At 44.2% G+C, this 22,599-nt stretch overlaps 1 protein-coding gene across 1 annotated transcript in view; it reads right to left on the bottom strand.

The window, feature by feature from the left end:
- The window catches only part of thsd7aa (thrombospondin, type I, domain containing 7Aa), a 134,228-nt gene that overhangs the window by 65,450 nt on the left and 46,179 nt on the right, over positions 1–22,599 (bottom strand). The window contains exons 3-5 of the mRNA XM_061760496.1: positions 20,627–20,875; positions 15,986–16,167; positions 8,132–8,287 (exon numbers count right to left, since the gene is read on the bottom strand). Of these exons, the coding sequence (XP_061616480.1) occupies positions 8,132–8,287; positions 15,986–16,167; positions 20,627–20,875 (587 nt within the window). The remainder of the gene's footprint in view (positions 1–8,131; positions 8,288–15,985; positions 16,168–20,626; positions 20,876–22,599) is intronic.

Genomic DNA, 22,599 nt, shown 5'->3' with positions numbered 1-22,599 from the left:
ATATACTGTTTTACTTCGGCTAATCTTCATTCCTCTGCTTTCCAGTGCATGCCTCCATCTTTCTAACTGTTCCTCCACATGCTCCCTGCTTTCACTGCAGATCACAAAGTCATCTGCAAATATCATGGTCCACGGGGACTCCAGTCTAACCTCATCTGTCAGCCTATCCATCACCACTGCAAACAGGAAGGGGCTCAGGGCTGATCCCTGATGTCCTGTATTATTCTAACATACTTCTCTGCCACTCCAGACTTCCGCATGCAGTGCCACAGTTCCTCTCTGGGTACTCTGTCATAGGCTTTCTCTAGATCTACAAAGAAACAATGTAGCTCCTTCTGACCTTCTCTGTACTTTTCCATCAACATCCACAAGGCAAATAATGCATCTGTGGTACTCTTTCTAGGCATGAAACCATACTGTGGTTCGCAAATACTCACTTCTGTCCTGAGTCTAGCCTCCACTACTCTTTCCCATCACTTCATTGTGTGGTTCATCAACTTTATTCCTCTATAGTTCCCACAGCTCTGCACATCACCTTTGTTCTTAACAATGGGCACCAGTACACTTTTCCTCCATTCCTCAGGCATCTTCTCACGCACTAGAATTCTATTGAAGAAGCTGGTCAAAAACTCCACAGCCACCTCTCCGAGATGCTTCCATACCTCCACAGGAATGTCATCAGGACCAACTGCCTTTCCATTTTTCATCCTCTTTAATGCCTTTCTAACTTCCCCCTTACTAATCATTGCCACTTCCTGGTCCACCACACTTGCCTCTTCTACTCTCCCTTCTCTCTCATTTTCCTCATTCATCAACTCCTCGAAGTATTCTTTTTTCTTAGTAGTCATTCTTATCTAGCTAGCACACTGCTGGCACCAGTCAGCATATTTCCATCTCTATCCTTAATCACCCTAACCTGCTGCATATCCTTCCCATCTCTATTCCTCTGTCTGGCCAGCCTGTATAGATCCTTTTCTCCTTCTTTTGTGTCCAACCTGCCATACATGTCATCATATGCCTCTTGTTTGGCCTTTGCCACCTCTACCTTTGCCCTGTGTCGCATCTCAATGTATTCCTTTCGCCTCTCCTCTTTCCTCGGTCCTCTCAGTGTCCCACTTCTTCTTAGCTAACCTTTTTCCTTGTATGATTTCCTGTACTGTGAGGTTCCACCACCAAGTCTCCTTCTCTCCTTTCCTGCCAGAAGATACACCAAGTACTCTCCTGCCTGCCTCTCTGATCACCTTGGCTGCCGTGGTCCAGCCTTCTGGAAGCTCCTCCCGTCCACCGAGAGCCTGTCTCACCTCTTCCCGAAAAGCTGCACAACACCCGTCCTGTCTCAGCTTCCACCACATGGTTCTCTTCTCTGCCTTTGTCTTCCTAATCTTCCTCCCCACCACCAGAGTCATCGTACACACCACCATCCTATGCTGTCTAGCTGCACTCTCCCCTACCACAACCTTACAGTTGGTAACCTCCTTCAGATTACATCATCTGCACAAGATGTAATCCACCAGCGTGCTTCTACCGCCTACTGGGTTCCCACCTCTCCTCGTCTAAGACACTAAGCACTGTCTCCGCACAGGGCTGTGTGTTAAGCCCAATGCTCTACACTACACCACTGACTGCAGACCCATGAACGCCATCATGAACTTTGCAGATGACACACGGTGGTGGGGCTGATCACAGGGAGAAATGAGTCTGCCTAGAGGGATGAGATCCTGCCACTGTCTGAGTGGTGCTCAGATAACAACCTGGATCTGAGCACCAAAAAAACAACAAAAGAGATCATCCTGGACTTTAGGAGGCAGAGAACAGACCCCCCCCCCCCCAAAAAAAAAGAAAAAATCAATGATGACCGTGTGGAGATGGTCCACACCTTCACCTTCTGCTGCTGTCATCGGTCTCGGGTGCTCAGGAAATACAACAAAGGTATCGACAGAGCAACAGTGACTTGTAATCTCTGTAAATTGAGCATTTCGCATTCAACTGAGATTTCGGTTGTTCATTTTAACACTAGACAATTTCAGGTATATTCAGCACTACCCTGAAATGTGCTTTTATGTGTAACTGAATTTGAAGCTACCTCTTACAAGTCGAGTTAAACGCTCAAGTTTTACTTTAATTCGTAAATGCTGTGCACTTGTATAGCGCTTTATCTATACCATACGGTGCCCAAAGCACTTTATAAAGCCTCACATTCACCCATTCACACACACTTTAATATACTAATAGGTGGCTGCTGCCATGCAAGGCAATGCCAGGCCCACTGGGAACAAATTAGGGTTCTATATCTTGCCCAAGGCCAGTTTGACGGCAGACAGTTGGAGCTGGGATTTGAAAAAACAACCCTTTGGTCACTGGACAACCCGCTGTACCAATTTTATTTTATTTTAGCTTGTTTATTTGTAACAGAATATCCATCCATCCATTTTCTGAGCCGCTTCTTCTCACTAGGGTCACGGGCGTGCTGGAGCCTCTCGCAGCTATCATCGGGCAGGAGGCGGGGTACACCCTGAACTGGTTGCCAGCCAATCGCAGTATAACAGAATATTTAAATGTAATTTGTTTTCAGCACCATTGTGTGCTGCTATAAGAAGATTTATTTTGTTTACTTGGTTTTAACCACTGCTACACTAGACTCATCAACATACATTTATTAAAAAAAAGAAAAAAAAAACTAACCTCCTGACTACCAGGAAAAAAATATTGTCCAATCACATTCATTTTAAAATTACCCAATCTTTGTAAGATAATTGGAATACTGAACATTGTTTGTTTTTTCCGCATTGTTCATTTTGTAGTGCGAGAGGACATCCTGTAGAAACTCAACATTCAGTTGACCAAGTCCACACCACCCGTGTTGGTGTTGTACTCAGCAGTTGCAAGTGGCCTTGACAACTGGAAAAAACATTTTTCTTTCTTGGACCATCTTCTGCGTGCATCCTGAGGTTCAATGCCATCGGCATTGTTATTGTCCAACCACTTTATGACAGTAAGTTCAGGAGAGCTTTGTCTGACTATACCATCGCTGATGCCCCTCTTTCTTTCTTTTTGAAGTGCTTATCCCCTATGATCTTGCACTCCTTTGGAACCCTGTTATTCATGAGGGTTCCAGTCCCTGTCAGCCCTTTTGTCATCAGTGAATCAAGGAGGTTGATCATTGTAAAGTACCTGTCCAAAAACAGGTGGCTTCCTTGGGGAACAGACTCCGCCAAATGAAGAACAGCTTGTTCTCCAATATCCTTTCCTCCTGTATCTCTGTATATCTTGGTAGACCAAGTCCAAGACGAGACAAGTTCAGAATCAGAATCAGAATCATCTTTATTTGCTAAGTATGTCCAAAAAACACTCAAGGAATTTGTCTCCGGTAATTGGAGCCGCTCTAGTACGACAACAGACAGTCAATTGACAGAGAACACTTTGGAGACATAAAGACATTGACAAAAACAGTCACTGAGAAATAAAGGATTGCTCGTTAGCTGGTAATGCCAGTACAAGGGCGCCGAGACTTCAAGCGAGTAGTACGATAGGCTGGGACAATTTTGATTGTGCAAATGTTGCAGATATTCCTCAATCAGTGTGCAAATGGAGCAGATGCTACTCTGGCGTGAGTGGCCAGTATTGGTCAACAACAGATATGCTAATAGTGCAGCGTGGTGAGACTACTACAGTGAGTGCACGAGTAATGTATAATTGGCCCGACAGAAATGTGACAACAAACTCAAGTAAAAAAATTGCCAGCATTTTGTAATGGAATTGTAGGTTAGGTGTTTAAGAACTTGATTGCAAGAGGGAAGAAGCTGTTGGAAATGTCTGCTAGTTCTAGTTTGCATTGATCGGTAGCGCCTACCTGAAGGAAGGAGCTGGAAGAGCCGGTGACCGGGATGTGGAGGGTCCGAGAGGATTTCGCACACTCTTGTCTTAGTTCTGGCAGTGTGCAAGGGTTGGTAGGGGGGTACCGACAATCCTTTCAGCAGTTTTGATTGTCCGTTGCAGTCGGAGTTTGTCCTTTTTGTAGCAGCACCAAACCAGACTGTGATGGAAGAACACAGGACTGATTCGATGACCGCTGTGTAGAACTGCCTCAGCAGCTCCCGTAGCAGGCCGTGCTTTCTCAGAAGCCGCAGGAAATACATCCTCTGCTGGGCCTTTTTGAGGACGGAGTTGATGGCTCCAACTACCGGAGACAAATTCCTTGTGTGTTTTTTGATGAGGCCGATGACAGTGGTGTCATCTGCAAACCTCAGGAGTTTGACAGCCGGGTGCGTTGAGGTGCAGTCGTTCGTGTAGAGAGAGAAGAGCAGCGGAGAGAGGACACAACCATGGGACACCCCAGTGCTGATGCTGCGTGTGGATGAGGTGGCCTCCCATAGCCTCACCTGCTGTGTCCTGCCCATCAGGAAGCTGTAAATCCACTGGCAGATGGCAGGTGAGACGCTGAGCTGGCGAAGCTTGGAGTAAAGGAGTTCAGGGATGATGGTGTTGAACGCTGAGCTGAAGTCCACCAACAGGATCCTCGCATAGGTCCCTGCACTGTCGAGGTGTTCTAGGATGAAGTGCAGTCCTATGTTGACTGCATCATCCGCAGACCTGTTTGCTCGGTAGGCAAACTGCAGGGGGTCCAGCAGGGGGCCTGTGACGCTCTTGAGGTGGTCCAGCATTAGACGTTCAAAGGACTTCATGACCACAGATGTCAAGGCGACAGGCCTGTAGTCATTTCGACCCGAGATTGCAGGTTTATTGGTGCAACCAAGACAAACACCTTTAATCCAGTTGGGTTTGGTTTGGGCATCTACTAGTAAATGGAACCATTAGCTCGTGAATGCACAATTTTCCTGTTCTTGGCAGACTCAAACATCCTTGCCTTACTTTGGTCAAGAGGGCCCTGATCCTCCACAAGAGATCACTCTTTTTTCATCATCTGAAACATCAAGGTCATTGACGATCTTAATGGAATTTCCCAGCTTGTAAAACCAATTTCTCATCATTAATTCTGCCACAATTTGAACTCTGGTATTTGAGGCCCAATACACTTGAATGTTTGGATATCCGAGACAGCCCATGTAAATAGAATTCCCAAAGAATGTCTTCAGTTGTTCTGGTGTGGTATTTAGTGTTGCTCCAGACACAAGGACTTCACTCTAATTTGTCCACAGGGCCATTCCTTCAAACATGGAGTTATCAATGTGTTGCTTAAAATAATCCATTGGGATCCAGTTTTGGCATGTCATGGCATCATTGCTCTGAAGGGGAGGATCATGGAGTCGAAATTTGAATCTTAAGAAAAGCAATCCAGAGATATAACCAAAGTTGAAATCTGCCTCAATTGTTAGAGAAATATTTTATTACATTTTTAATACAAACTCAAGGTGTACTTTGTATTCTTACTCCGTATTAGACGCCGACTGGACTTAGATCTGGACTCTGTTCTGTTCTGCTTGATCTGACTCCTTTGCATCTGCTCGCCCTCCCTGAATTTCATCCTCGGAGCTCCCTGAAATTATCTTGCTGTTTCTGCCTCAAACAATGCATCTTGAGCTTTATCATCAGACAACTTAATATCTGAGTTTCCATCAACAATTTGCAGTAAAATTCTCTCTGCTTCTGACAATGACTCCTGTAGCGGACATGCTCCCCGCAAACTGAGGTGAACCAGGGACTCCCCACCTTGATAAACTGCATTCTTCCAAGCAGCCCTGCTGTTAGACTGCCCCCAAGGAGACTCCTGGTGGACCCTAAATTAATTAACATCTACCCTCGAAGTCTGAAGTCCAAAGCATCAAAGGCCAGACGTTTCCACCGGACCACCTGTCTGGGAATAGGAACAATTGCTGGGACAAGGCGACACCCGCAGGCGTCGAGAGGAACTGCAAAGTCGAGCCGACGGGACTCTCATTTGCTGTTTAACCAAGGATAAATGTCTGTTTTAATATTTCACGAACTCTGCAGAAATTTTCCAAATGTATGCCTTGATGTCTGTGTCAGTGTGTCAACATTACAAGTGCTCGTGCAAGGTTTTGACAATTGTCTTGGTTTGACTCCAAGCAGCATGAAATATGATTTGAACCATAAGCACTTGAGTTGCCAAAACTAAAGTATAAACAGTCAGTCCGATATACTTGACCTCTGAGTAAAGAGAGTACCAAGTTGAGGTTATTTTATATTAATATATGATTTTAAACCCATTTTATCAAATGTGTAGTCTATATTCATGCTGATGGGTGTGGTCTTCTAGCGAGCCACAAAAAAGGCAGGAAGATAAACGGTCATACTCTTCCAACAAGGCGTGACGAACATTTTTCCCTTCTTCAACCAAATCTGCCTCCGTGCTCCCTGAGACGCGACCCGAGAGAGACGACCCACCAGCCTAAGCCTACGGTCATGAGTAGACACGGCAAACTTTTGCCAGACTGTACAATGTTAGTGCCTAATAATTTTGGGGAAATTACTAGCTTCAGACAAAATCTCAACTTTGTCCTCTCTCTCGCTCCCGTCCGCACCAAACGCTCACGTTTCCAACTTTAGTCCAAAACACGATGTTTTAATAGCCTTTTCGTATGCCTATTTTCCTTCTTTTTATAATTATTAATTATTTTCTTTCTTTAGTTAGACCCGTGGCGGCACGGTGGACGACTGGTTAGAGCTTCAGCCTCACAGTTCTGAGGAGCGGGGTTCAATACCCGGCCCTGCCTGTGTGGAGTTTGCATGTTCTCCCCGTGCCTGCGTGGGTTTTCTCCGGGCACTCCGCTTTCCTCCCACATCCCAAAAACATGCACGTTAATTGAAAACTCTAAATTGCCCGTAGGTGTGAATGTGAGTGCGAATGGTTGTTTGTTTGTATGTGCCCTGCGATTGGCTGGCAACCAGTTCAGGGTGTACCCCGCCTCCTGCCCGATGATAGCTGGGATAGGCTCCACCACGCCCGCGACCCTAGTGAGGAGAAGCGGCTCGGAAAATGGATGGATGGATGGATAGTTAGACCCGTTTGTGTGTTTCCCTCTCGATCACTTGTAGATGTCATTAAATATACTATAAAATTCCACTCTTGGTTGTATTTTGTGTGTGTTCTGAGTTGAAGTAAACCTCAAAATTTCATGAAGTGTAGCAACCTTCAGATTACGAGACTGATAAAAAGGTTTCTCGTCACTTGTGTGACATGTGTGGCACATTTTGAAGCGCAAAATACAACAATCAAAGTCAAAATAAGTGCATATTTGCACATAAGCATTAAATATCTTATGTTTGTAGCGGCGGCACGGTGGAAAACTGGTTCACAGTTCTGAGGACTGGGTTTCAAATCCCAGCCACGCCTGTGTGGCGTTTGCATGTTCTCACCGTGCCTGGGAGGGTTTTCTCCGGGCACTCCGGTTTCCTCCCACATCCCAAAAACATGCACGGTAGGTTAATTGAAGACTCTAAATTGCCCATAGGTGTGAATGTGTGCGCAAATGATTGTTTGTTTCTATGTGCCCTGCGATTGGCTGGCAACCGGTTCAGGGTGTACCCCGCCTCCTTCCCGATGATAGCTGGGATAGGCCCCAGCAGCCCGCGACCCTCGTGAGGATAAAGCGGTAACAGAAAATGGATGGATGGATCTTTGTAGGTAGGTTGAAAAGGCTTTGCAAATCATTGTATTCTGTTTTTATTTACATTTTACATATATACATTTGTATAAAGCCGTGAATTGTATTGTTTTACAAGCTGCTCCTTGAGTCGGTATGCTATATGTTGTTATTACATTATATACACACGTTTCATCAGCCTTTCACACACAAAAATCATGTGACAGTGCGTATCAGTTTTTTCTATATTTTTAAAATGTGCTGACAACTCCTAACCTATGTTAGCCATCCCTAGTTTGGACTCCCAAAACATTATTTGGGAAAATCCCACAAAATTAATCTGAAGCCCACAGCCTAAGATTGCAAATCTTGCTCAGGACAGACAAGGATAAATTGATACTATAGGACATGTAGTGTAGGGACCCTGTTTTCATTATGTCTCTACATTGTGTACATTGACTCAAGCGGCTTGAGCATTCTAATTGCGGCCGGCCATATGAATTTGCGAACTCTTATTGAAGAAAAAACATGTTTGCAAATATGGGTGAGATGGGCACCTTTAACAGTACCTTTCTTCGCAGTTTGATCCTGGCAGTTTTCATAGATGCAGGGTCCCCAGGCACTCCAGGACGACACCTCACACTCGACCGGACAGTTTATATGGCAGAGCTGGGTGGTGTCGGGAGGCATCCCGACACACAGATCACTGTTTACTGGCCGCAGTGCTAGATGAAACACACAAAAGATATGCCAACGCTTGTCACAGTAGGGAAAATAGGTTTAGTTCAACAGAACAAACCACATGTCCGATACTCTCCGGAAAGGTCACTTATACAATTCAAACACACTGTGCTGCACACTTGAATTTCTGGAGCGCCCAAAAGCCTGGATTCCAATGGTGACCCAACAAAGATTCATTATTTGTTGGTGGGTTTCACAGGGGCTCAGAACAGTTAGCTGTAGGTGACTCTTTGCAAGGTCGTCAGGCCGATGAATCATTTTTGCTGTGCCGCAACAGGACTTGGACTCATTCAGATGCAATTGCCTCTTCTTGGCTCAAAGTGCATCTTTTAATGGTTTCACTTAAATGGGTGTAAACCTGACATGCCCTTCAGCGCCCATGTAACACAAGAACAAGTGATAGGTCAGTATAACGTACTGATACATTCTGTAGCTTTTAGAATATGAAAAAGTCAAACAGAATAGGATGATTAGACAATGAACAAGATAGAGGGCGCCTGTTAAGGTGCATACAAGTTGTAACTGCGAAATCAAAAGAGATGGTCAGGTATTTATATAACATAGAAACATTAATTTAGCACATGTGCCAAAGGGGTTGTGTGTTCATCACTATTTATTTGTAACACCACGCCAAAACCTGGAGGAGTTTGACAGCAACTTTGAGGCGTCACAGAGACTCGCGACCACCAATTGTATTTCCTCAACAGTGGCTGGGGGAATTTTATTTAACCGAGGAGGCTATCGGGAATGTATTTGCATCTTTTTAAAAATCTATTTAAGAGGTATTTTTTTTGCACAGAATTTTGTGCAAGGAGGGCAATAGGCATGCTGATGTCCATTTGTTGGTAGACAAAAAATTGGTCGATGTTCATTCACCTTAAACTGAATTTTTGTGTGTTACACTTGTGTTAGCCCTTTAAGTCTCACATATTCATATCTTTCACACTGCTTAAATTGTCATTAATCCACATGGCTAATAACTAGTGTCTTGGAGGACAATAGATCCTTTGTTCTCCTCCTCCTTGTTCAATCAAACAGCTCCACACAACCATAACAAAGGCTGATGAATGGAATCCTCACACATGCTACTATTGACCAGGTAACATTGGGCCAGTCTGCCAGATGGTCTAGGCTTCAGTGTGTTCTACTTGTAGCTGGCCAATTAGAATCCTCAGAGACTGTTGCCCGACAGCCCTGTGGGGAGCCTGCGGAACGTCAACACTTTCCAGGTTGGGACTGATGAGATTACAACAGCCCGACCGGGCTAGTTTCTTTGAATGGGAAGAGATCGTTCAACTGTCAAAATAGCAACTAGAATCATCCAACAGTATTATATTTTCTACATTATAAAAAGAGACATGAAATGCCGTGAAAAATAATTTAAATGTATACACATTGTAGCGGACATGCACGCCACAACTTTGAGGCGTCACTCTAAACTTTAACTCTAAACTTTAACTCTTAACTTTAACTTTAACTCTAAACTCACACCTTTCTCAGTGGAAGAAAAAAACGGGAACAGGAGTTGAACTGGAGTAGAGTTGAGTTGAGACGTCCGCCAACATCCCCCGGACTCACGGCTGTGGTGTCCTTGAGCAAGACACTGATACCCCGAGATGCTCCCCGGGCGCTTCAGCTGCCCCCTGCTCCGGTGTGTTCCACTAACGTGTATGTGTTCACTGTGATGGGTAAAATGCAGAGAAAAAAATTTCGTGTGCATGCATGCATGTTCATGACAATAAAAGGTGATTCTTCTTCTTCTAGAAACTGTTGGCCTTAATTCTAAGTGGGATGTGTGGAGAAAACTAGGCACTGCTCATCACCTGTCCAATTCAGTCCCAACAGTGAAGCATGGTGGTGGCAGCATCATGCTGTGGGTGTGTTTTTCAGCTGCAGGGACAGGGAGACTGGTTGCAATCAAAGAAAAGATGAATGCGGCCAAGTACAGGGATATCCTGGACGAAATCCTTCTCCAGAGTGCTCAGAACCTCAGACTGGGCCGAAGGTTCACCTTCAAAAAAGACAATGACCCTAAGCACACTGCTAAAATACCGAAGGAGTGGCTTCAGAACAACTCCGTGACTGTTTTTGAATGGCCCAGCCAGAGACCCGGACTTAAACCGAATTGAGCATCTCTAGAAAGTCCTGAAAATGGCTGCCCACCAACGTTCACCATCCAACCTGACAGAACTGGTTAGAGCGTCTGCCTCACAGTTCTGAGGACCGGGGTTCAATCCCCGGCCCCGCCTGTGTGGAGCTCACATGTTCTCCCCGTGCCTGCGTGGGCTTTCTCCGGGCACTCCGGTTTCCTCCCACATCCCCAAAACATGCACGTTAATTGAAAACTCTAAATTGCCCGTAGGTGTGACTGTGCGTGCGAATGGTTGTTTGTTTGTATGTGCCCTGCGATTGGCTGGCGACCAGTTCAGGGTGTACCCCGCCGCAATGGCTGCAATATAACAAAGAGTAAAAAATGTAAGGGGGTCTATATATATATATATATATATATATATATATATATATATACACACACACACACACACACATACTGTATAATGCAAAGTTTTGACATCTCGGGTTTAGTTCCCCTTTAAGAGACACTCCAAGAATAACTTGTCTCAGTCCTAGAGATAACCAGTTGATGTATATGGATGATATCTGGTAATTTGGTTCATGCATTCACTTCCAAGATACTAAATTATTCAAAAATGTCAATTGGTCATCTGACTCTCACACAATGAGTTCCAATGTGATCTAAAACTGCAGCTTACTTTTTTAAGATGCTTCCCACGTATGCCACAAATTTGAGATTTTCTATATTTTGTGGGTTTTTGTTCTTTTTTGCACATTGAAAAGTGAAATCTCCATACAAGACTACTCAGTACCGCTCAGAAACACATTCCATAACATTTATTCTGTTCACACTTGAGCAGGCTGGCTTTGCAGGTGGAGCTGGCACAGTATCCTATTTCATCCTGGCAATATTTATAGCTGCAAATGATAGAAAGTGTGAAACTCAATGCCGTTAACTGAATTGGCAATGTGAAATGTGACACTGAAAGATTAAAGTGGGTGGATGGTAGGAAGCAGATGATCTGAATAATTTTCAGTCGGAGAAGCCAGTCCAACCTCCCTTGCCAGATGGACTGAGACTTATTGTGTCTCCGGATAAGCACAGGCATTCTACCAAGCCACTTCCAGCATTCGTACAAACAGTAATGTCACCCATTTCGGTGAAAGCTCATTTTTCAGCTTCCGTCTACTCTGCATGGTTTTTACATGCATATTACCATATTCAAATCGTGGAGTCTCAGATTTGATATGACTTGAATCGTCATCTGTGGTTCACACATGCCTGGGAAAGCCGGCGGCGGGGGTTGGGGGCGGGGGTGGGTAGGCATGGCGGCTGGGGGGGGGGACTATGAACAGATGTTATGGTTCAGATGATGATATGCGTGTGTGTGCGTGTGTAGCCCACAACACTGAACACATGATGCAAAAGCTCATGAAGAACTATTTTTGTCCATCAGACAGCTTTCACAGATGTTAGTTTATCAGCTTGTTTGAAAACGTGCTGCTGAAGGCGCTTTTAACTCCTACCTCTTGCATGCTGTCACCAAACAAAATGCTCAGCTACGTTAATTTTTTTGCAGCTGCCACTGGCCCTGACAGATGTAAAGTTCAGAGCTTGAACAAACATAAGGCTATAAGTCAGACAAAAGCCCTGAAATTGACCTCTGAACCGTAGATGGCAAAGAGGAAAAGTATGATGACAATCCGAAAGCCGAACATGATCTTATTGCAATGTAGGAAAACCCAACATTTTCCTCTTCCCTAACTGCTTATGACAATATGGCTACAGTGACAATAAGTCAAACAGTGATAAAGAAAGAAGAATGGAATATAAATGGGAACGTGAGCTGTGTTCCGTCGATGGAAAGTGACTCAGTTGCAAGCAGAAATCTCTAGCGTTCTGCTCAAGACCACAGTATCCGAGAGCAAGACTTGCCGTAGACCAGAACTCACCAAGACCAAGGCAGAGACAAGCTGAGACCGTGACAAGACTAAGACCATAAATATCTATTATAAAAGCCATGACAAGGTTGAACAGTTCAAGAGTTCTCTCTTTAATGTTCATTTTCTTTTGAATATATTTGACAGCCAACATCTGCCACTCTTTCAAAGGACCACATGCAAAAATCTCAAATCGTGACGATTTGTTTTCAACAAAATTCTTGCAAATAAATAAATCATTGTATGTATTTAATAAATGAAGATTTGAAGAAGAGCTTGGTTGCATTTCAGACACATATGAGACATTTTGTTACCGAATCGTGCACGGTGGGCTCTCACAATAATGCCATCCTTGTTCTTCCTCTCAACTGGTGCAGAAGAGGCAGGAACTGAAAGAACTTTCAGTGCCAACTTGTGGAGTTGTGAAAATCTGTCAAGTGTTTTTTGTCCCAAAAGAGAAGTCAGAATCCTGGATGGCATCAAAGTATTTGCTTATCTGAATTTGAATGTTTAAGTCCTGTCCTGAGCTGTTTTTTTTTTGTGTTTGTTTTTTGACAGCCCATTCCTTCTCCTTATTATCACATTAATGAGGTTGAAGAATAGAAGATCAGTGTGTGGTCTTGACCAGTCTTGACGGAAAATCCACAATCTGGCCAGTCAGAGACCGAGACAAGACCGAGACTTTTGGGAGTTGAATCAAAGACAAGACCAAGACCTCAAAATGCAGCTTTAAAGCTCTTCTGGATAAATTTCCACAAACACATTCCCAAATCTTTTACAAAGTTTCTCCAAAGAGTCAAAGCTAATACAGCTGCAAAGGGAAGAATATTTTTCAGTTTTTCGAGGTATAACAGGCAAGTATATACGCTCTTGGCGATGCAGAGTGTTAATGCTGCCTGTTACTCTAAATATTTATTTATGTGTTGTACCATACTACACTGTATGTGATTAACACCAAACAGCCACAACATGATGACCACTTGATTGAAAACAACCACATTAATACCTACAGTGCTGTAAAAAAAGTATTTGCCCCCCCCCTTCTCTTTTTTATTTTGTCCTGTTCAGAATGGAGGATCTGTATCCCTTTTATGCCGGAACAGTTTTATTGTCACAGTGGAGTTTTTAAGCTGCCGCTGTGGTTTCTTAGCATTATAATTGATGTTTACTGAGAGTCAGAATCGCTCAGTCGAACAGAACAAAGTTTCTAGAGGGGAGAGCGAAACAAAGACAAAAGACAAAGCACTAATTGTAAACGGGATAAGAAAATTAAATCATTACATATCTACAACAATGAAACAGATATGAGTGTTGCATAGGGCTGTAGTGCTCCACCCTGTGAGGGAAGGACAGGACAAGATAGAAAAGGACGAGGACAGGAGAAGAAGCATGCAGGACAAGGGTCGTGAACCCGGCTGTACAACTGAAGTGTGGTGGCATTAATTATGTGAATTACAAAAGTCTATAGGACAAGAGTGTGAGTGAGGGGGATACCCAAGCAATTCGTATATTCATAAGCGAGTCCCAAGGGTGTGTGCCTGCGGACAGATGCAAGTGAATTGACACCGTTTCGCATGCACAAAGACTGACAGAAGTGACCCGTAATTGCTGTGCCTGCACCACGGAGGCTGAGGACCCCTCCCAATCAATCGATGGGCGGGATCGGGCCTATGGGTCCACCCGAGAGCAGCCCCGGTGTAAGGGACACGTCCCACACCGAGGGACACAGGGCGGTCCGCCGGCCCCACCGATGTGCCCCGACAACTGGCCACCCGGTGGAGTCCGCAGGGACTTTTACTTTTTTGTTATATTGCAGCCATTTGCTAAAATCATTTGTTAATTTTTTCCTCATTAATGTACACACAGCACCCCATATTGACACAAAAAAACGGAATTGTTGAAATATTTGCAGATTTATTAAAAAAGAAAAACTGACACATCACACAGCCATAAGTATTCAGACCCTTTGCTGTGACACTCGTATATTTAACTCGGGTGCTTTCCATTTCTTCTGATCATCCTTGAGATGGTTCTACAGCTGTGTTTGATTATACTGATTGGACTTCATTAGGAAAGCCGGATTTAAACCCAATTGAGTATCTCTGGAGAGACCTAAAAATGGCTGTCCACAAACGTTCACCATCCAACCTGACAGAACTGGAGAGGATCTGCAAGGAGGAAGGGCAGAGGATCCCCAAATCCAGGTGTGAAAAACTCGTTGCATCATTCCCAAAAAGTATTAGCTCAAAAGGGTGCTTCAGTATTAAATACGTATGACCGTGAAATATTTTAGTTGTTCTTTTTTAATAAATCTGCAAAAATTTCAACAATTCTGTTTTTGCTATCGATATGGGGTGCTGTGTGTACATTAATGAGGGGGGGGGGAGAACTTAAATGATTTTAGCAAACGGCTACAATATAACAAAGAGTGAAAAATTTAAGAGGGTCTGAATACTTTCCATACCCACTGTAAGTGAGAACCCACCTCCCTCAGTCACTGGCCCTATCTGAATGTGTGCCCAGATGTGACTAGTGAGAAAAATATATACAGTGAGTATTTGTCCCCTTCTCAAAAAAATTTTTGGCAGTTTCCTTACTTTAATTATTAAAATGTAAATATCAGACAAGGAAGTATAAAATGGAGTTTTAAAATTTCATTTAAGGGAAAAAAATATATATATTGAAAGCTACCTTACCTTTGTGAAAAATGAATTGCCCCCCTCGTTAAATCATGACTTAACTGTGGCTATTCACATTTTTTAGAAAGCTAAGTTAATTTTAACTGACCTCACCTAAGCCTGATTACCTCCAGACCTGTTCAATAAATAAATTACTTAAATAAAACCAGGTTGAGGCCTCTCTTGCCTCAGTTAAGGTGAGTGTTCAATGACTCAGTAATAAGGAAGAGAGACTGGGCAAAAATGGAGTTCCAAGGGAAAAAACACTTCCGACCAAAAAGAACAAAGGCTTGTCTTGGGGAAAAAAAAAAACCCCGAATGATTTTCAAGACTTGTGGGAGAATATTCTATGTACTGATAAGACAAAAGTTTGAAAGTGGAAGGTATGTGTCTCATTACATCTGGCATAAATGTCACAGAGCATTTCGGAAAAAGTACTGCTTCAGCACCCGGACGACTTGCTGTGGTTGATAGAAGCATGAATTCTGCTCTTTACCACTAAAACGTGAAGGAGAATGTTCAGCCATCAGTTCGTCACCTCAAGCTGAAGCTCACAACGAGCACCAGGACAGCGATCCAAAATACACCAGCAAGAAAACTTCTGAATGGCTTAAAAATAAATGAAGGGTTTGGAGTGTACTAGTCAAAGTGAATACTTGAATCTGATTGAAATGCTGTGGAAAAAAATCTAAGAATTTGAGAAGGGGGCAAATACATTTTCATGGGAGTGTATATTTTCAAATGAATACATATCTGACAGACTCAATCGAAACTGAACATTATGATCTTTCTCAACGCAGAATATTAGATATAGCTCTTCTATTGGATATCATGATATTGTGCAAGTGGTCACAGTGGTGTTGCTGGTCAGCTTATGAATTCAAGTAGTGTAAGGTCCAGGAAAAAAAAAATTATGCAATTCGCCCTGCCTGCACAGAATAAGCATGATAGAATATGTGGAATTGACATCATACGATGCTAGCGGCATACCTTCTTTGCTCTTGAGAGAACTGAGATTGGGTGGCGTATCTGCACTGGCCAGGACACAGTAAACCTCCCGAGTCTGAATCCCACCTCCACACAAGCCGGTCTGGTTTCCTCTGCGACGGTCCTGTTGGCTCAGAAGCACGTCCACCCTGCACTCCGTCCACTCAGCGGTCTTCCAATTGTAACTGTGGGAAGATGTAGATCACAGATGGTTACTGTGATCGACAGACCTGTAAGAATAGTTACAAACGTTGATTTGTCAAAGGAAAGGTATTTAGATGATGAAGTCAAATCAGGTAAAAGATTTGAAAATCTCAAACAGGAATATTGTATATGAAATCATTTGGTTTCTGACTCACTTAAAAGGCTTTTGATTTATTGATTTCAAATTTCAGGAAATTATTTGACTGATAGATTATTATTTTGTCGAACGTGTATGTTTTAACATCGTATTTCAATTGTCTTAAAATGGAATGTAGTATTTGTAATTTTTTTTCAGAATTTTATTTGTTGTAGTTATAAGAAAAATATATTTTAACAAGAGAATACTATATGTCAAATAAATGTATATGCGGTTGTCTCCTTGTCTCACACAGGTTGCAAACATTGATTGTATTTCTCTCAGTACTTTTTACCCCATCTCGAGAACACATTCTTCCCGTGTTCAGTAAACTAAGATGGCTAGTAACTATTTAGGCTTCTTTGTTATTGAACATGATTTATGTTTACAGAAAGCCTCAGGACTCCCACTTTTGTGTTTCATTGTCAGCTGAGAGCTGAAAGACTGACTTTTGTTGAAGTTAAGTGTTGTTGCTGTGGTTATTCACTCAAGCAGTTGTGTCTGGTTCGTGAATTGATCGAAGTCAGAAGTCAGTAATACATGGCTGCTCCCACCCTGAGGTCAGAAATAGGAAACCCTGCTCCTATTTCTGCTGATAATGGCATTCATTTGAGATCGCCCATGAAAGAGTCCCTATTTATGAACGAGGTTCCCATCTCTCATAACCGCTGTCTTACAAAAGCCCTGAGGGAAAGCCTTGTGTACCTCTCCACCTCCTGTCTATCCAAAATTACGCTTGTAAAATATATAATGACTAGTGTTGGGAAGATTACTTTGGAATTAGTTAGTTACAATCACAAGTTACCCTGTTGATAATGTAACAGTAGTCTATTCCAATCACTTTCTCAAAGTAATATTACTAACTACATTTGATTACACACCTCCTTGAGCTGTCACCTTATCGTGGTGGAGGGGTTTGTGTGTCCCAATGATCCGAGGAGCTAAGTTGTCTGGGGCTTTATGCCCCTGGCAGGGTCACCCATGGCAAACAGGTCCTAGGTGAGGGACCAGACAAAGCACGGCTCCAAAAACCCCTATGACGAATACAATTAATAGATTCTTATTGCTCCCCGGCTCGGCGCCTGTACGTTGGGGTTCAGCCCGGTGGACAAGAGGGTAGCCTCCCTCCGCCTTCGGGTGGGGGGACGGGTCCTGACTGTTGTTTCTGCCTATGCACCAAACAGCAGTTCAGAGTACCCACCCTTTTTGGAGTCCTTGGAGGGGGTGGTGGAGAGCGCTCCCGCTGGGGACTCCATCGTTCTGCTGGGGGATTTCAATGCTCACGTGGGCAATGACAGTGAGACCTGGAATGGCGTGATTGGGAGGAACGGCCCCCCCGATCAGAACCCGAGTGGTGTTCTGTTATTGGACTTCTGTGCTCATCACGGATTGTCCATAACGAACACCATGTCCAGACGTGCACTTGGCACCAGGACACCCTAGGGTGCAGTTCGATGGTCAACTTTGTGGTCGTGTCATCGGACTTGCGGCCGCATGTCTTGGACATTCGGGTAAAGAGAGGGGCGCAGCTGTCAACTGATCACCACCTGGTGGTGAGTTGGCTCCGATGGTGGGGGAAGATGCCGGTCCGACGTGGCAGGCCCAAACATACTGTGAGGGTCTGCTGGGAACGTCTGGCGGAATCCCCTGTCAGAAAGAGTTTCATTCCCACCACCGACAGAACTTTGCTCATATTCTAGGGGAGTGGATCATGTTCCGCGACTCCATTGCTGAGGCGGCCAACCGGACCTGTGGCCGTAAGGTGGTTGGTGCCTGTCGTGGTGGCAATCCCTGAACCTGTTGGTGGACACCAACGGTGAGAGATGCCGTCAAGCTGAAGAAGTAGTCCTATCAGGCTTTTATAGCCGGTGGGACTCCTGAGGCAGCTGATGGGTACCGGCTGGCCAAGCGGAATGCAGCTTTGGTGGTCGCTGAAGCAAAAACTCAGGCATGGGAGAAGTTCGGTGAGGCCATGGAGAAAGACTTCTGGACGGCTTCGAGGAAATTCTGGTCCACCATCGGGCGTCTCAGGAGGGGGGAGCAGTGCACCATCAACACTGTGTATAGGGGGGATGAGGCGCTGCTGACCTCGACTCGTGACATTGTGAGCCGGTGGGGAGAATACTTTGAAGACCTCCTCAATTCCACCGACACGCCTTCCCATGAGGGAGCAGAGTCTGGGTTCTCTGAGGCGGGCTCTCCTATGTCTGGCGTTGAGGTCACAGAGGTGGTTAAAAAGCTCCTCGGTGGCATGGCCCCAGGAGTGGATGAGATTCGCAAGGAGTTCCTCAAGGCTCTGGATGTTGTAGGGCTGTACTGGACATCGGGGACAGTGCCTCTGGATTGGCAGACTGGGGTGGTGGTCCCCCTTTTTAAGAAGGGGGACCGGAGGGTGTGTTCCAACTACAGGGGGATCACTATTCAGGGGTGGTGGAGAAGAGGGTCCGTTGGGAAGTTGAATCTCAGATTCAGGAGTAGCAGTGTTGTTTTCATCCTGGCCGTGGAACAGTGGACCGGCTCTAAACCCTTGGCAGGGTCCTTGAGGGTGCATGGGAGTTCGCCCAACCAGTCTACATGTGTTTTGTGGATTTGGAGAAGGCGTTCGACCGTGTCCCTCGGGGGGTCCTGTGGGGGATGCTTCGGGAGTATGGGGTACCGAACCCCCTGATACGGGCTGTTCGGTCCCTGTACAACCGGAGTCAGAGTTTGTTCAAGCATATCCGGCAGTAAGTCAGACTCGTTTCCGGTGAGGGTTGGACTCCGCCAAGGCTGCCCTTTGTCACCGATTCTGTTTATAACTTTTATGGACAGAATTTCTAGGCGCAGCCGAAGCGTAGAGGGGGTCCGGTTTGGTGGCCTCAGTATTGCATCTCTGGTTTTTGCAGATGATGTGGTTCTGTTGGCTTCATCAAGCCGTGACCTCCAACTCTCACTGGAGCAGTTCACAGCCGAGTGTGAAGCAGCTGGGATGAGAATCAGCACCTCCAAATCTGAGACCATCGTCCTCAGTCGGAAAAGGGTGGTGTGCCCTCTCCAGGTCGGGGATGAGATAGTGCCCCAAGTGGAGGAGTTCAAGTATCTTGGGGTCTTGTTCACGAGTGAGGGAAGAATGGAACTGGAGATCGACAGGCGCATCGGTGCAGCGTCTGCAGTGATGCAGACTTTGTATCGATCCGTTGTGGTAAAGAAGGAGCTAAGCCGAAAGGTGAAGCTCTCGATTTACTGGTCGATCTATGTTCCTACCCTCACCTATGGTCACGAGCTGTGGGTCGTGACCGAAAGAACAAGATCCCGGATACAAGCGGCCAAAATGAGTTTCCTCCGCAGGGTGTCCGGGCTCTCCCTCAGAGATAGGGTGAGAAGCTTGGTCATCTGGGAGGATCTCAGAGTAGAGCCGCGACCCGACCTCAGATAAGCGGTAGAAAATGGATGGATGGATGGATGAAGGGATTTGATTACATTTTGAGTACATTTCCAAATTTGGAATGAATGCATCAACAGGACCCTTGGATGGTTCTTCTAAAAAGTGGACTTAAACCATAGATCAATAGTTTGGAAATAGCCAGATATTTTTTTCTTTACATAAATAATAAACTGATAACAAAACATGATTTAACATAGATACATAATTTTGTTAAATTTTTTTGGGCAATATATGTGTACATCATGTGGAAAACCACCATACCAAACCATGTTGACGTAATGACAAATCTGCACAATCGCTTCATATGAGAAATCAGATGAAAGGTGAACGTTCCATAAGATTGTTCAATGGACTTTTATGTGTTCAAAAGTCTAACTAAGAGTCTAACCTTTTCAAAAACTAATAGATAGCACCACAAGGTGGCGCTTTCAAAGTCATATTTAGAAAAACATGTCATGTTTGAGACTTCAGCACAATTGCACATGACCAGGGAGAGCCAATCACAAGCCTCAGCTTTCCAAGGATGGTGATATGAAAAAAAAAAGAAATTGTTCCTCTGGGACTATTTTTCAACTCTAACTGAAATTGTAATCTTGGAAATTTCCAAAAGCAACTGTAATTTGATTACACATTTTCTCCCAGTAATTTAATGGATTACAGTTCCATACATTTTGTAATGAAATTACATATTCTCGTTACATGGAATTAGCTACTCCCCAACACTGATAATGACCATCTAATGTCACTCAGTAGAGCGCAGGTGTCGAACAAGGTCGAACTGCCAAGAGAAGTGAAAGCAAATGAGTGAAGTGCTGTATTTGTTTGTTTTTCATCCTCCTCCTTGATTCAACAGCGAGTTTCAACAAAGCTAGCAACTTACACAATACAGGGTGGCACGGTTTCTCCCTGAGGACTGCATGGCTGGTTCTCCTCCAGCTCAGGGCACTCGGCCCCTCCTCCGGTGGGGAACTGACTCACTTTTCGTGTGCGGGTCTGCTCACCCTTGGGCCCGTTGGGGTCATAGCACTCCTTAGAGCAAGTTGACCATTCAGACCAGTCGGTCACATCGCAGTCTTTAGTTACGACACACGCTTGGTAGGTCAGTGGCAACGACTCATGGGAACATAGGCTGGAAATGACAGAAGCAAAGCAGTATCGTAAGATATATTTGTTCTCGAACAAATACAGATTAGGTTTAAACACATACATTTTCACAAACAGCTTAATGTTGTATGACAGGTGACCAACATCACTGACTTAAAATCACTAAATGTATCCAACGTGACCTCGTGGGCATCAATGCTGATCAAATATGACAATCGATTACAGTACATTTAAATGTGAAAATGATTCAGAACATACTAATGACATTGGAGTTCTTCTTTATTATGATATGCTCTATCTCCACTTTCACAATGGCTTCCTGGTAGATCATCTCATCAGATATGTACACCTACAGCCAAAATATACTACTACTACTTTCAGAGATAACTCACTGAAGCGGGACACGCTATGACCGAACTATGCATTCACACAGCAGCGGCAGCTTTCCTCATTAAAATAATTACTGTGGCGCAGTCAATATAGCAGCGGCAATTGTTCAAACAGGCATTTTCTGTGATTCTTGAGAGTTAAACTGGCAAGATCCCGGGTCAACTTAAAAAAACAAAAAAAGAAGAAGTATACAGCTGTGTGTAAAAAGCATTAAATAACTTGAACCTTCACAAAGCATCTAAATTGCCGAACCAGAGAATTCCCTCTTATATGAAGTGCACAAATCTGTCGCCTTATGTCTTGATTGTCTGATCATTCAACAAAACAACACTAAGATATTCGTACTCAGTGACACAACTCAACACAGAGACATCTAGATACACGAAGAAAGTACTGTAACAGCTTTGATGCTGTACCTAAATGTTCTTGGCTTCTTTTACCATACATATATACATTTTCTCTACATTATTCTTATACTGAATAATATATTCATGGACATGTTTAATCCAGCATTCAACAAGATCTTTGCTTCAAACGTTACATCCAAGATTCAATTTTGAAAGCTGGTCACGTAATTGACCAGATGCACGAGACACCTGGCCCATGTATACTGTATGCACACAGACACTGCCTACCACGTGGCTGAACATCAGCACAATACAGTGCATCATATTGACTGGCGGGAGGAAAAAAAAAAACATTGTCAGCGGACTTGTTTTTCAATCTGCGAGGACCATTTTCACTTCATTGCGGCTGGCAGCTTGCAGTTTGTCTGAAAGTGCCCCTGGTGGGTTAGGTTTTGAATCATTTGTTTTCATTTTATTAATATTATTGTCGGTCGTGAAATCCGTTTGAGTGACTCACCCGCGTGTGTGGCGCTAGCATGTTTGCTGGACAACGCTTATCAACAACAGCTGGCTCTGGCTTTTCTCTTGATGGCCTGACTGCTGGCCATCCAAACATCGAACAAACATCCAAACATCCACTCATAAACACGACCTTGTGATTAAATTACTTCTATTGAATGTATTAAATATATATTACAAAACACATGCTCCTTCAAATTTGCCTGTTACGTGAGCGGTGTACATGTCTCACTGGCAACGATTAACTTCCGTATCCGCTACAGGAGTTAATTCCACATTTAAAGTGTTGTCATGGGTGTGTGTTCTGGTTGTTGGTTTCCCCCTGTCTCGTACACACCTGCTCCTGAGAGCATCTTCGCCACCTGAGCCTCGTTCACCCTAATTACCCCATGCATTTAACCTCCTGTCTCATTCTTTCTGGTCGCCAGTTCGTTGTACCTTGTTGTCAGGTTCCAGCATTCCTTGTATCAACGTCACCGACTCATAGTAAGAC

This window comes from Phyllopteryx taeniolatus, chromosome 21 (genome assembly GCF_024500385.1).
Source record: "Phyllopteryx taeniolatus isolate TA_2022b chromosome 21, UOR_Ptae_1.2, whole genome shotgun sequence".
In the NCBI taxonomy this organism is placed as follows: Eukaryota; Metazoa; Chordata; class Actinopteri; order Syngnathiformes; family Syngnathidae; genus Phyllopteryx; species Phyllopteryx taeniolatus.
This window is presented reverse-complemented; position numbering and strand designations above follow the sequence as displayed.